The 15,426-nt window shown below is 44.7% G+C and overlaps 1 protein-coding gene across 1 annotated transcript; it reads right to left on the bottom strand.

The window, feature by feature from the left end:
* Positions 1–12,569: 12,569 nt before the first annotated feature.
* Positions 12,570–14,376, bottom strand: LOC101639809 (protein FRG2-like-2). The gene is made up of 2 exons (XM_004715419.2): positions 14,196–14,376; positions 12,570–12,985 (listed from the first exon to the last, which is right to left on the bottom strand). The coding sequence occupies exons 1-2, from the start codon at positions 14,374–14,376 to the stop codon at positions 12,570–12,572; spliced, it is 597 nt and encodes a 198-aa protein (XP_004715476.2).
* Positions 14,377–15,426: the final 1,050 nt, after the last annotated feature.

Here is a 15,426-nt window from a genome sequence, read left to right as displayed (position 1 = left end):
CCAGGGCTGCATCGGGATAGGTCCATGTAGCTTCTCCTTGGGGATGTCTTGTAGGAAGTTAATCTTGCAAGTTGAAGCAGAGAACTGCTAAGGCAGCTGCACCCGGTGCAACCATCACAAAACAAGAGACCCAAGAGCTAGGAAGGCGAGGCTCACCACCCATTTATCCCTCTGCCTTTCAATTAGCCCCACATGTGATTATCGGCCAGGTTGGCACAATTAACTAACTCACCTTTCATGGGAAAGCAGGCGTTTCTGGGATTATCATAGCATTAACAGCCTACCGAGAATGTTAGTATAGTGCCATTCTTTCACCTTGGATGGAATTTATAAAGATCAAGAAGTCCTGGTGGTGCATTGGACTGCTAATCACAGGGTCTGCTGTTCAAGCCCACCAGCCAATCTGTAGGAGAAAGATGAGGCTTTCTACTCCTGAAGAGTTACAGTCTCAGAAACCCAGGGTCAATTCTACTCTTTCTTATGGGGTCAGTGAGTTGGAAATTATTTGACAGCAGAGAGTTTATCCTTGAAAACATTTCAACAAAAATTCTGCAGGATGATGTTGCAGCTTCTTCACTCAGCTTCATACACTGAATAGCATTGCAGGAAAGTTAGTCTGCATTTGCAGATCACAGAGTTGAAAATGCTCACATCTGCATAAAGTATAAAATCCTATTACAGAAACAAGTTCCTATTTCAGAAAGTAGAATGACAGTTGCCAAATCTCCAACCTGAATCTCTATTTGAACTGAGGACTCAACTTCCCCTCCCAGAGGCATCCTGTGTCTTTAGTATTGAATGAAGTGATGCAATAGAAGAGAATTTAAGAAATGGGTCTTGGGACCACCTTCTTGCTTTGAAAAGCACTCTGGCTCTGGATGAGTGCAGGGCTCACTTGGACACAGAGCTCCATGTGGTCCAGTTGACTGTGGGATTAGATTTGAACAGCTGTGCCAATTGCTCTCAGTACAAAACTCACTGCCATTGAGTCAGTGCTGACTCTTAGCCACCCCTGTGGGTTTCTGAGGTTCTAACTGTTATGGGAGTAGAAACCCTAGTCTTTCTCTTGAGAGCTACTGCTGACCATGCAGATCACAGCCCAGAGTGTAACCACTACGTCACCAGGGCTCCTAGGCTGAAGAAAAAGGATGGTTTTTAACCATGTAGTTGGTTATCTGGAAAGCATAATTTAAAGAGAACATCAATCTGGTGTAAAAGAGAGGAATTTGCCAACGAAATAAGCATTCCTGAGGATAGATGTCAGCCTTTGTTTCAAGCCACAGAAGACTGACACCGAAGGAAGAGTGGATTGGATTCTGGATATGACCCAGAAGAAGAGGTATTCCTGGAACAGGGTTCAAATAAGTCTTGAGAAAACTTCCCTAAAACTATTAGAGAAAAACCTCTCAAATTGGTCTCCTAGTTGCAACAGGTAACTGCTATGGCAGACAGGGAAGAACCAGCTAATGAACAGGCCTCCCCACAGCTAGACTTCACATGTAATTATAGAACCAGAGGTCTCAGCACACATGGCAGGACACAAGTGTGCAGGGAGTCACCTCACTCCAAGGTCCCCTGTTAGGGTTCAGCTAAACCAAAGCAACCTGTGTGCTGCTTCAAATACATCTTTTGTTTTCTTTTAAATTATTATTTTTTTATAAGCTAAAAGGACATGCAAACACTGGCATCTCAAAAGACCTTGGCATGCACATTAACCTGGTTAGAGGTTTTCTTACATGTCTTTTTTCCATAGGAATTTCCCCAAACATTTAAAACCCATATTTTTTAATGTGTATAAAGCCTAACCATAGCAATCTGATCATGTCATTTTACACTATGCAAAATCCTCAATAGTGGTACAGTAGAACAACAAAAATCAGTAACAAATACATTTTCATTGTAACACATTCATATAATTTGGTCCTCTAAGTCAGGGGTGTCAAACTGGAGGTCCACGGGCTGCATGCGGCCCCCGAGGTAATTTTTGTGGCCCACGATGCTCTGAAATCAAATGTAACGAGGGAATTGTGTGTGCAGTATTGCCTTGATCTCCCCTAAGCGCTATTTTCTTCATAAAAATTTTCATTTTATTTCAGAGCATCGTGGGCCATAAAAAAATTAGCTTGAGTCGGGGGGAGCGCACCAGTTTGACACCCCTGCTCTAAATCAAGCTAATTTAAAACAGGCACAAACTTAAAAATCCTTCCAATTAAGTTCTAACAATGACCTATACCCTACAACGAATGAGTAACCAATGAAAGTGCCTTCTCAAACGTCAAGCAGCAATGTCAGGTTGAAGAGATTACAAAAGCTCCCCACCCACCCCCAATGGCAACAAAAACCAGACCTTCAATAAACTTACCACACACAAATTTTAAAAGGAAATAATTAAATAGGGACTTTGGAACTTATTGATGATAACAAAAAGTTTAAGAGAGGTGATGAGAAATTAATAGGACCCTCAATGCAACCTGAAAAGACTGAAGGGATTTCACAGACCGTGGAGATTTGATTTTTTAATTTTCTTTTTTTTTATTCCAAAGTTTTTGTAAGAAGGACGCCACAAAGAAATTGTATACACTGCAGCAACACACAAATAAATCTTCAAATATGTTCACCCTGGTTACTTACATTTTTTCTAATATAAATTTAGGACTTCAATGTGTTAATAAATATGCATTGCTATGTAACCTCTCTAGTGTGGCTTACCAACAAACCAGCTGAACTTGAGTTTCGTTTTGTGTGTTTAATTAGAGCAGGTAGTTTTGATGGAAGAATGGAGAGGAAGGGAAAACCAATGGAGACTGCCCAATCCACACAGGCTGGGTTCTCAGTCTGTCTTCTGGGAGCTCATGGAAGAAGTAGATGGGAACATCAACACGTTGGCATTCATGAACATTAACTCAGGAAGGCTGGAGCTCACCTGGATGGCTTCTTCACTCAAATGCTCTAATCCTGTAGGTCTCCTGGTCACAACCGTATCATATCATTGCCAATTCACCAACATTCTCATCAAGAACCAAGCCCTTAACCTATTTTGTTTGGAGACACATAATCTGGATTCCTTGGGATGCCACCCAGGACAGTGGTTGCCAGGCACCAGGTGTCTTGATGGTCCAAGCTGTGCAGACAAGAGAGAACTTCCCAGATGACACATTTGAACCAATTGCTAACAGAGCCAGCTCTGGCGAGGAAGCTCTCAGATACTTACGCTCCAGGCTGTCACCAGTTTGCAGGAAAAATCCAGATTGGCAGCCAACACACTGGCACAGCAGGAAAGCAGGATCAAGTCTCTTCTAATTGTGAGAATTCAGTCAAGCAAGGGAAGAATCCAGCCCAGTGACACACAGGATATTGCATGCAATTGGGGCCTCTGGTGGACCAGGGTGTGAGTGCCAAGTGGGAACCTACCCAAGAGACACTTTGGTTGCCTAGACACTTTGAGCCATACCTGTGACAGCGGCAAGCACAATCCATTTCCATGTAATCTCCACTTGACCAACACTCTCTAGGAAGTCAGTGTATGTTTTATGAACTTCACTCAAATTGGCTTTTCAGGGAATGGCAAAATATTTCTGAACCCAAATCCACGAAGGGAGGACACTGCACCACTCCAAATCCCCATCAGCAACAACAAATTTCAGGGTTGGCTTCAAATGCTACAAGAGTCACCAGACAAGGAGGTGGGGGAAAGGGAGTGGGGAGCCAACAAACCCAGGGACAAGGGAACAATAAAGAGATCTAAAATTGATGGTGAGGAGGGTGTAGAATGTGTGGTAGTGTTTGATCAAGTACAATGTAGCCAAGAGGAATTACTGAGAGCCGAATGAAGGTTCAACATGGTAGTGGGACAAGAGGAAAGTAAAATGAATTTGAGGAAAGAACTAGGAGGCAAAAGACATTTATAGAGGTATAAATAGAGGCATGTATATATGTAAATATATTAACATATAATGATAGGGATATAGGTCTATGTACATATATTTATATGTTAAGTATTAAGGTAACAGACAGACATTGGGCCTCTACTCAAGTCCTCTCTCAACGCAAGAATGCTTTGTTCTAATAACCTGGTACTCAGTGATACCTTCCCAACACAATCACAGAAGACAAAATGGGTGCATAAGCAAATGTGAAGAAAGCTGATGGTGCCTGGCTATTACAGTATATTTTATCTGGAGTCTTAAAGGCTTGAAGTTAATCAAGTGGCCTTCTAACAGAGAAGCAACAAAGCCCACATGGAAGAAGCACACACGCTTGTGTGATTACGAGGTGTCTCTGGGATCAGGTATCAGGCATTAGAAGACCCCAAACAAGCAATCATATCTATGCCAATAAAGGGGTCAGATTGGAGACCCAAAGTTCATCTGTAAACAATTGGACATCGCCTCACAGAATGGTCACAAGGAAGGGACCAGTCAGCCAGGGTACAGTATAGCACCGACAAAACACAAACATTCCTCTAGTTCAGTGGTTCTCAACCTTCCAAATGCCGTGGCCCTTTTGTTACAGTTCTTCATGTGGTGGTGGCCCCCAACCATAACATTATTTTCATTGCTACATCATAACTGTAATTTTGCTACTGTTTATGAATCAGGTGACCTCCAAAGAGCCATTTGACCTCCAAAAGGGTCGCGACCCACAGGTTCAGAACCGCTGCTCTAGTTCTTTACTGCTTCCTCCATCCCCCACCCCCACTATCATGACCCCAGCTCTACCTTAAAAATTCAGCTAGACCAGAGCATGGTACAGATCATGGTACAGGTAAGAGCTCTCAACACATGGAATCCAGGACAGATAGACCCCTCAGGAACAGTAATGGGAACAGCGATACCATGAAGGTAGGGGGAAGGTGTGGGGAGAAGGGGAAGAAAGGGGGAACTAAATGCAACAATTGATGTATAACCCTCCACCCCCAGGGGGATGAACAACAGAAATGTGGGTGAAGGGAGACAGTGGACGGTATAAGATATAAAAATAATTTATAAAAGGTTCATGAGGGTGGGAAGGTGGAGGAGGGAGGGAAAAAACTGATATTAAGGGCTCAAGTAGAAAGTAAATGTTTTGAAAATGATGATGTCAACAAATGTGCTTGACACAATGGATGGATGGATGGATTGTGGTAAGAGTTGTATGAGCCCCCAATGAAATGATTTATAAAAATAAAACTATGCTAATTAAAATTTTAAAAAATGATGGCAACTTGTACAAATGTGTTGATACAACTGATGTACGTATTGTTATAAGAGCTGTTATAGCCGTGTGTGTGTGTGTGTGTGTGTGTGTGTGTGTGTTCACCAGACAGCAGATTTAAGAGGAAATTGTCTTGGAGTAGTGGAGGGACATCAAAAACAGATCTGGTCTTCCTTTCCCGTGAGGTAGAATCAGTATGATTTGAAAAATGGTAAAGAACAAAGAAAGTCCTTGGGACTAGGAGCAAGTTGTATGCAGCAAGAAAGAAAGTCTGGGAAACTGTGTAGCTGAAAAAGCATGTCTTTTCTGTGACATGTTGCTTCATGACTTCCTATGAGGATGCCAGAGTCACCAGGCAGTGGACCCAGGAGGGTCCTGGGCAGTCAGGAGGGTCAGAGGAATGTAACAGAATCCAGGCGAAAATGTAACAGAACAGCGAGATAGAGCCTAGACAAGGTGAACCTGTCGAAACATCTGAAATTCTCCCATCTCTGACACAATGAAAGTCAAAATGACATTTTTATGTGCAGAGAATGAGGGGTTACAGTATTAACAATGAGATTTTAAAAAAATAAGGTCAGTTTTTTTCTTCCTTCAACTTATATTTCTTTAAAAAATTTTTAAGCCTTTTATTGGAAGCTCTTACAGATATTATAACCCTTTAAGACCCCAGGTGCTCGATCTTTAAATAGCTGGGCACCATCAGCTATCTTCACCATGTTTGCTTATGTATCCATTTTGTCTTCAGCGACTGTGTGGGGAGGTGAGCATCATGCCTTGTCACAATATTAGAACAGATCGTTCTGGTATTGAGGTAAGATTTAAGTAAAGGCCCCAAGTCCATTTGCTTCCTTATTGTTGTATTAACACACACATGTACACCCACCTTCATATTTTTACATATATACATATCTATATTTATATCTATATGTAATTTTTGCTTCCGAGTTCTTTCCTCTATTTCTTTTTTGTTCCTCCTTCCCCACTATCCAGTTCACCGTGTTTTATTTCGATTGTGTGTGGGGGGTTTTCGTCTTCCTCCTTTTCTCTTCATTGTGAGAACGGGCATTGGGTTATGGAAGCTAGTTCCCTCACAGTCAGTGAAGAAAGAGTGCCACATTTTAGACCCAATAATCTGAGTAATTGACTAATATTAATGAAAGTTTTCCTTGGCAATATACAGAAAATTAACAGACATGTGTCATAGGAACAACATCCCATCATTGAACAGCATCTCTGTGTGATTTTTGTGATACAGCTTTTGTTTTTTACTTATTTGCAATAAACCTCTCCCTAAGCTTGTCTGTTTTATTAAAAACACCTTCTGGTGGTTTGCTCTGAAGAGAAGGTGGAAGCTGACAGCAAGCTGGAGAGGCCTTCATACGGAATCCCGCCCCTCAGAGTGAGTATTGCAGCTCGGAGCCGCTCTACTGGAGAACTCGTTTGCACTGTCTCCAGGGAGCATGGGTGAGAAAGCTAGAAGCCTTCCTTCGCTTTCACCATGAAATGCTCCCATATGCTGCCTATCCTGGAGCCTCAGGCAAATGCAATAAATGATGTGTGTTGCCCCTGTTACAGCAAACTTGATGAGGTCACACCGCAGGGGAAATTATGCTGAGTTGCACATCTGCCATAGTTTCCAGCATGGCTGAAGTTTCTATGGGACACATCCTAGGGGAAACTGGTTCTGCCTGGGCCTCCTTTCACCAGCTCAACTGAAGCCATGAAGGCATGGTGGACTCCTGGTCTGGTGTGCTGCATTTTATATAGATACTCTGTGGAGTGCAGCCCAGGGTCCGGTTGGGTTGCACCAACGAGAGCTTGGATCCATTCTGCAGGAAAATGAAGGCTTTGGAGTCTAAGGCAGAAGCAGACTCTCTGGAGGACTCTCACAAACATACCGTATTTGCTGTTCTGGATGATGAGGGGGCCATGCATAGTCTCTAAATATGGTCATTCGTGCTCTGGTTTGTGCTGTTTGAGAACACCTTGACAGGGTTTGTCTTCTCCAACTCTAGGTTAAACAGAAGCTAGAAATTTGAACTCTGGTCCATCAATGAGTCCCAGACCTCTTCCCAGAAGTAGCCCACAGATATACGAAGAGGTACCCAAAAATACCGGAAAAATTTTCCCCCAAAGATATGTTTAAAAAAAATTTTTTTACAAAACAGCCTTATCACTTTCAAAGTACTATCCATTATATGTAGGGTTTCTGAGGCTACAGATGTTTTGGGGAGAAGAAATCCTCCTTTTACTTCCTCAGGGGAACTGGTGAGTTTGAAGCCCTGACTTTGTTCACATAAAGTATTAAATAATGTAAAGGTATGGTGACACCTGTTCCCAAGAGGACAGCAATATTAGTAGATGGAACAAAGACCAGGGAACACTTTGTTCAGCCTGAAAATGTAACGTCTTACCCTGCTTTGAGGATGCAGTGTTATGGATGTTGTTATTAGGTGCTACCAAGTCTATTCCAGCTCATAGCGACTCTGTGTACAATGAAGGGAACACTGTCCAGCCCCGTGCCATCCTCACAAAGACCAGCCCATGTTGCAGCCACTACATCACGGTTTTCCTCTTTTTGGTTGAGCCTCTACTTTCTCAGGGACCTGTCTTTCCTGGTAACATGTACAAAATACATGAGATAAAGTCTGGCCATACTTACTTCTAAAAAGAATTCTGACAATAAGAGAGAAGCTTGTTTATTTTTCTGGCAGTCCATGGAACTCTCAGTATTCTTCATTAATGCCATAAGGCAAATGCATCAATTTCCCCCCAATCTTTCTTATTCACAGTCCAACTTTCTCATGTAAATGGGGTGACTGCAAAAATCATGCCTCGAGCAAGGTCTGCCTTAGCCCTCAAAGTGGCATTATTGTCCTCCAGTACGTTAAAGGAGCCTTGGGCAGGCAGATTTGTCCAATGTAATATGCCATTTGATTTCTTGACTACTATTTCCATGAGCGTTAATTGTGGCTGCAAGGAAATTGAAATCCTTAACAATGTCTAACTTTTCTGCATTTGTCATGATGTTGTCCATTGGTCCATTTGTGAGGATGGTTTTCTTTACACCGAGTTGTAATCCATACTGATGCTGCAGTCTTTGATTTTCATGAGAAATGCTTCAATTTCTCCTTCCTTCCACCCAGCAAAATGTGTCACCTGCACGTGGCAGGTTGCTATGAAGCCTTACTCTATTTTTGGTGCTGTGTGCAGGTTCTCAGATTTGTTTAGCGAACAGATTGAACAAGTTTAAGTAAAGTTATGACCCTGAAGGAAACTTCTGATTTTAGACTTCTGTTCAAGTAGCTGCTTCTTGGTCCTTGGAAATGAAGTGTTCTAGGACTCCCATTCCTCTCAGGCTTATTCGGTCTGTTATGATCCACACAGTGGAAAGCCATTGCACAGTAAAATGAACAAATAAAAACAACACACACAAGTAAAAATACTTCTCTTTGGTATTTTCCTGAGTTCAGCTATGATCCATCTAATCTCAGCAATGGTATCCTCTTGCCACAGAATTCTTGGCTTACAGAATTATATCACTCTTGTTAGATGTGATCCATACTGATTACATCCTGTTCTCTCTCCTGTTTGATGTGATCCATACTGATTACATCCTGTTATCTCTCGTGTTTGATGTGATCCGTCCTGATTACATACGGTTATCACTCCTGTTTGATGTGATCCGTCCTGATTACATACGGTTATCACTCCCGTTTGTCCTATTTGACATATGAGTGGAATAGTCTCCAACAACACGCAAGCACAACACCCTAGGGGGTGGGAACAATAATAATACCCAGCCTGAAAGACTTTCTTGTGCATTTAAAATGTGAGCATCACATGTTATTGTAGGTTAAAAGTTAAGGTCACATTACTCATTTTAATGAACAAAGCAAAACCACAGTATATCATTAAATGTTAAAAGTAATAGGGAACATTTTCCCCCAATAAGTTTATTGATATAAAATTCACATATACACTTCCATGGTTCAGTCATATTTTAAAAGAGTGTATATACAACATCAAAATTGGTTCTAGTGCACACTCCAGAATATACTTAGTTCCCAAATCCTCTCAACCTCCTGCCCAACTCCCAGATGGACTATTACAACAGTTATTGTGTATGCATCCCTTCATTGTGTACCTCATAAACTTAGAAACCTTAAAGAAACAATAAAAATGAAAAACAAGACCAGGAGCAAGAGAAGGAAGAAAAGACCCTCATGTGGCGGTGACATCATCGCCCACCAACTTGAGGGCATTAAGAGTGAAGGGGCGGAGCTTAGCTTATCAATCAGCTCGCAGCTTGATGGCCTCGCTTGGAGGCACGACTGAGATAAACAGGTGGATCACACTCTCTGCCTTCCCCTTCCTGCTGCTGCTGAGACTCTGAGAGCTGGAGGAGCCACGTGGAAACCCCAGCCAGAGTGGAGATGCTTCCACCACAACTGGATCCACATTATGTTACACCGCTGGCCTGTGGTCTTCCTGTATTCGGCATCATTGCAAGTGGAGGATTTCTTGAGCTAATATTGGACTTGTGTACTTGATCTGGACTGGGCTGGGATGTTTTCTTAATGTACAATTATTCTTTGATATAAAGCTCTCTCTTACACAAACATATGAGTGTCTCTGGATTTGTTTCTCTAGTCAACCCTCAATATTAAAATAAGCCAGTGAAAAAATTTCTGTTGTGGAACAAGTGAGCAAATTTAGGATGGATCAAGAGGGAGGTCAATTGACCAGCTACCATATTATACCATAGTTCCATCTACCATAATCAAGTTTACAATGTTCTCTGTCTAATATCAAGACTGTTCTGGTCCCTGAGCTGTGGCCAGAGGGGATTTGGTATAATGGAAGTGATTATGTTACATCATAACTGACAAACCACTGAGAATCTTGGCCCATCCAAGTGGGCCCATATTATCAGAAACAATTTATTCCACAACATCCCACCCCTTGGGCCTCCAAAAAACATGTCCTGTGATGCATAAAACATATCACTCCAGTGTTCCATCTCAAACATCTTAGATCAACTCCAAGCCCATAGTCTGCTGGGGACAATTCCTCTTCTCTAAGAACCTGCGAAATCTAGAAAGAACTTGTATGCCTCCTAAGTACAGTGGTGGGACCGGCGCAGGCAGACTTGGCTATTAAACGTGAGAGATACAAGAAGCAGCAAGAGTGCACTTTCTCAGACGTTTCCTGGTCAGCCTCACTGCTCATGTCACTCTGGGCTCTAAATGGAGGTCTTCTAGTCCTGGCCTTCAGCTCTGCCTTCCAAGTCCCTCACAGCGGCAACTCGGACCCTGGGGCGGCCCCCTTTTGCAAGTCCATTTGAGTAGCAAACGGACCCACTCAAAACTAGAAGGCCCTGGTTTTCAGCTCTTTGATCCAGGCTTTCCTTCCCGCTCAGCTTTGGACAGCGTGTCTAGCTCCACCTCATTGGCAATCAAGAAGAAAATCAGCAAAGATGTGATTCTTTGAACCAGGAGGCAGTGCCCCCACGTTAGCCACCCAGGAGTCATGGCACCACATTTGCAGAGTTCAGAGATCAGGGCCCCACCATCTGAGACCCAGGAGGATTTGCCTCCCCTGCTCTTTGTCCCTTCAGCTTTGCTTTTGGCCCATGACCTCTGAGCTGAGGGGGTGAGTGTTATAAAGTCTTGTAGCTCTCCAGATAGCGACTCCAGTGGTGCTTCATGTCCATCATAGATGGAAAAGAGCTCAGCTGTTTCCCTCCATGGTCAGAAAGCATATCCACAGGAAGGTTGGATCTGAACATGCTCAGAGAGCTTTCTGCAGTGGGTCCCCCCCAGCAGACCATTCACAGAATGGGAGATGACACAGTGGGAGTGAGCTAGGTCGAGAGTGTTTGAGCTCAGAGTCACATTGTTTTTGTGTGATTCATTTCACCAAGAGTTTACCAATTTTATTTCGTCTTTTCATCAAACCCGCATTTGACTTTCTTAATCCTCCACTCTGTGCTTCATTCCCACTTCTTAATTCCTGATCTTTTTTATTTGGAGACTTGGTGGCACAGGGAGGCAAGCATTGAACTGCTAACTGCAAGTCAACATTCCAAACCCACCAGCAGAAGTTAAGGCCGTGTGCTCCTGGGGTCGAAGGACCTCAAAAGGGAGTTCTGCGCTGTGCTATCAGGTTCATATGAGTTGGAATGGTTTGTGGACTTTAAGTTTTCACTTCTTTACTTAATGTTAACATGAATATTATAACAATCCCCCCACCACTTTAACCTTTCTTCCACATGCTTCAGCTAAAATATGTTCAAGAGTAAGTTTCAGAGACTCTTCTGAACCCGCTCCAGGTTTTTTATTCCTGTCTTGCACCCTCATTAGTGAAGGTCCCGAAGACTGTCCTGGCTCCATGTCATTGGGGTGGAAGCGAGAGCCCCTCCCAGTCTGAGTTTAAGTGTTTCCCAACCTGAGGGCCTTGCCTTCCAGCCCTGCATCAGACAAGGGCCTGCCCTTCAGAAGGCTTTCAGGGGCTGGTTTCTCAGAAGCAGACCACCTGTTCCTTCTTCCTCACCCATTCCTGTTCTGGAAGCTCCCTGAAGCCTGTTCACCAAGGGTGTTCCTGTTCATCTTTGAAATACGTGTGGCATCACATCAGCATGCAAGCCACCTCAGTGCAGCAAACAGCCGGGCGGACTCAATGACAGTACTCAGCCCGAAGGACTTCCTCACATAGTTAACACTCTAAAGAATCATTCGTTGTTGCAGAATAAAGAAAAGTCACATTCACATCCTTTATGTTAACTTTAATGAAAACACAATTATGTAGTTTGTCGTTTGATCCTAGAGTGTTGAAAAATGAAGACAAAAAATACATGTATCACCCAATAATGTCATATATTTCAGGAATATACATACTGAAAAAGAACAAATGCATGTCAACATCACACAGTGATCAATGACTATCAAGGTAGCTGGTAATGAACATTCGGGCAGGAAATCCATGATTCCGCAATACAAGTCCAATTTTCAAGGTCCTCTGCAATGGCCGGGATGCCTGGCGGACAGACAATTCAGAGCTGGGCACCTATCAGAGATTGGCAGTTGGGGGTTGAAATCCACCCCGGGTGGGTCCAGAGAAAGGCTGGCGATCTGCTTCTGCAAGGTCACAGGCATGAACCAGCTGTGCTGTAATCCATGAGGTCAGCCAAGGGCGACGGTGTGCACTCTCTCAGCCGGGCTGTCCTTGAGCGTGGGTGTAGATAGGGAGAATCTGAGAAGTAGCCGGTCTTTGTTGTTGATTGTGCTTGATCCATGACCCACATCTGAGGAGCAGGGTATGAGGTGTCCCCAGCTCAAGCCGAGTTGGTGTTCCTGGGGAGGAGCAGGTCCTCATCTTCCATGTGGGTCTGTGTCCCTGGCCGGGGGCTGTGGAGTCGGGTCCATCCAGCCCTGAGCAGGGAAGAGGTAGGCTGCCTGGCTGGACATGGTGTAGAGGGTCTGGGTGGTGGTGTAAAGTGAGTCTCGGAGCTGGGAGAGGTATGTGAGCTCCTGTGATGTCAGAGGGGTCTGTGCCTGCTGGGCCTGCACCTGGGCCACGTCCTGGTAGATGGCCTCACACAGAGACCTCACAGTGGTCACCAATTTCTTCCGAAGTGGCGGTGGCTGGTCCTCTGAGCACTGGGATCGGGGCCGCTTGGTGTGCCTGGGTGGAGCTCTGGAGCGTTTCTTGAGGTGTTCATCCTGGGTCTCCTTGTGAGTGACTGAGCCCTGCTCTTTCTCCTCTCTCAGTGTCACTGGAGAGCCCCCTGAGGATAAAGCAGCTGGGTGAGAGGTGGGCTCGACCCGGGCCCTGTGGTTCCATCTTCTTAGAAGCCCACCCATCTCCAGGATCCCTGGATTTCAGATGTCCACACCTCCTTCCTTTTCAGGCCAGGGAGGAGGCTCCTTCCTTTCTGTCCTACTCAGGGGAAAAGGAATGCCCCCTGTGTTCTATGTGGGCAGTAGCCCCCAGTATTGACCTCCTAACCATGTCGTTGTGCTCTGTATTAGAATGTAAATCCTGAGCACCCGGCTTATAAAACGCTATGGACGAGAGTGACAGCCAAATCTTCATGTGGCAGAGACCCCACATGAAGGCTCCATCTAATGTTTTCAGATCATTAACCCAGGGTCTAGATAACCTCGCCCTCAGGTACAGTGCCTTGGAGAGTGTATCACCTCCGCCCCTCTCAGGCAGCGCAAGGAGGGGCAGTCTCAGAGCTGTCCTGATGTGTCCTTGATGGCGGTCCCTGTCCTGGGGAAGGAGCTGGGTGTGGCACAGTCACGAGTCCTGCCCTGTGTTTTCCTCCTGGGCTGGACTGGTCAGAAGGCCTGGACCAATGTTGCAAACCCTTCCAGTGAGCTGTGTGCCCCTATCATTGTCCATTCCCTGTGCTCATCTGTCTTCCATCTTGCTTTTGTGACAGTTTCCTTTGCCACCCATGCCCTTTGGAAAGCTTGGTATCTCAAGGGACACTTGGTGGCTTAAGCAATAAAGACCCTCGGCCTGCCAGCGTTAAAGCTTTGCCTCTTCTGACTACATACTGGGGGTCCTCAGTCTCACACTGAAACAATGCAATTGACACCTTCAGCCAGAGCCCTTTGTCACCTGCAGGAAGAGTGTCTGGTTTCCTAAAGTCCCTTGAGGACAATCCACTATTTTCTACACTCTCACCCGAAATAGGAGGCCCTGGCTGGCACACACGTTTAAGGACTCAAGAGCCTATGCAAAGACCTTTGAAACCAGCCCGGAGGCCTCTCTGAAGTATGTACTCCTATAATCCAAATCTTGAACACCACGTGGAAGGTAGTTCCACTGGACAGACAACAGAGACAACAGGGGCCGGACACATCCAATCAACAGCGGGGTTTGGGTTTGCATCCACATGCTAAGCCCAACCCCCAAATATATTTCCAACCTACCCCCTCCCTTGAGCCCCCTCCCCCCCACTCCTTACACACAGTACAGCTCCTTACCTCGATTCTGGGTGCATTGTCCCCCGGCCTGGGAAGAGAGGATCTTGTCCTCTTTTGAAAGTTGTTTCTCTTCCACACCAGAGCCCCTTTCCATGAAGGAGGTAGGTTGGTGAGGGGTCTGCTCAACAGCGGGCTTCTTGGAGGGCCCTGGGGAACCTGGGTCTTCAGTTTCCATTCCCATCTTGCAGCTCTGCTGGGGTGTTCTGGCTCTCTGAAGTCCAGGTTCAAAGGAAGACTGGGAAGTGTGATGGAGCTGCCTTTTATAGGCCTGCTGTTGTGGGTGGAGCTTCCTCCTACTGGCTGATAGCATCCCTACATCCAGCTCCCTCCTCAGAACTTCACTGAGACCCCAAGGGAAAATTTGTTTGCAGTCCCTGATAGCCAGGATGTTAAAGTGATTAGAGATGGTCACAAAAAGGATCACAGAGGATTATCCGTGCATTATATACAGATAAGATAAGATAAAGCTACCAAGGACAAGTGAATACCAAGTAAAACATCTCACCAAGTACAGTATACAGGGAGACAGTGAGATTAAAGGTGGTCATACCATTTAGATGAACATTGTATAGATGAATGTAGGTCAACTGGTTGCCTTAGTTGGTTGTTAAGGAGGCATTGGATTGGCTCCAACTCATGTTATTTTGTGTTTGTTTGTTTGTGTTTAGGTGCCCTCGAATCGGTTCTAACTCAGAGAAAGCCTGTGTCTAACAGACTGAACCACTGGCAGGGCCTGTGCCATCCTCACGATAGCTCGAATGATTTGCCCCATCAGTGGAGCCACCGTTTCAATCCCTCTAGTCCAAGATCTTCCTCTGTCTCACTGTCCCTCTGCTTTACCAAGTATGTCCTCCTCCAAAGACTGCTCTTTCCTGACAGTCTGTCCAGTGTGTGAGATGACTTCTCATTAGCTTTCTCTCAAAGGAGCATTCTGCCTGTACTTCTTCCAGGACAGAGTTCTTTGTTCTTTGAGCTGTCAGTATTCCTCTCCAGCACCATAATTCTAAAGCACTGATGCTTCTTTCTTCTTTATTCAATGTCTAACTTTCACTTTCATTTGAGGAGATTGAAAATGCCATGGCTTGAGTCAGGCTCACCTTGTTTCTCAAGATAACATCCTTGCTTTTCAACGTTCTAAAGAGGTCTTATGTTGCAGATTTACCCAAAGCAGTGCATCTTGACTGCTGCTCCTATGAGCATTGATACAAAGAAGATGAAAATCCTGACTACT

The sequence above is a fragment of the Echinops telfairi genome, unplaced genomic scaffold (assembly GCF_000313985.2).
Source record: "Echinops telfairi isolate 266 unplaced genomic scaffold, ASM31398v2 ScPeMD7_2565;HRSCAF=3150, whole genome shotgun sequence".
NCBI lineage: Eukaryota > Metazoa > Chordata > Mammalia > Afrosoricida > Tenrecidae > Echinops > Echinops telfairi.
Note: the sequence above shows the minus strand (reverse complement) of the source record. Positions and strands in the feature narration are given on the sequence as shown.

What these genes read in the sequence shown, in the direction of transcription:
- LOC101639809 (XM_004715419.2), bottom strand. Translation starts at nt 14,376, where the DNA reads ATGGGAATGGAAACTGAAGACCCAGGTTCCCCAGGGCCCTCCAAGAAG. An exon ending in ACAATGCACCCAGAATCGAG is followed by an intron (nt 12,986 to 14,195) that starts GTAAGGAGCTGT and finishes CTTTATCCTCAG; the next exon opens with GGGGCTCTCCAGTGACACTG.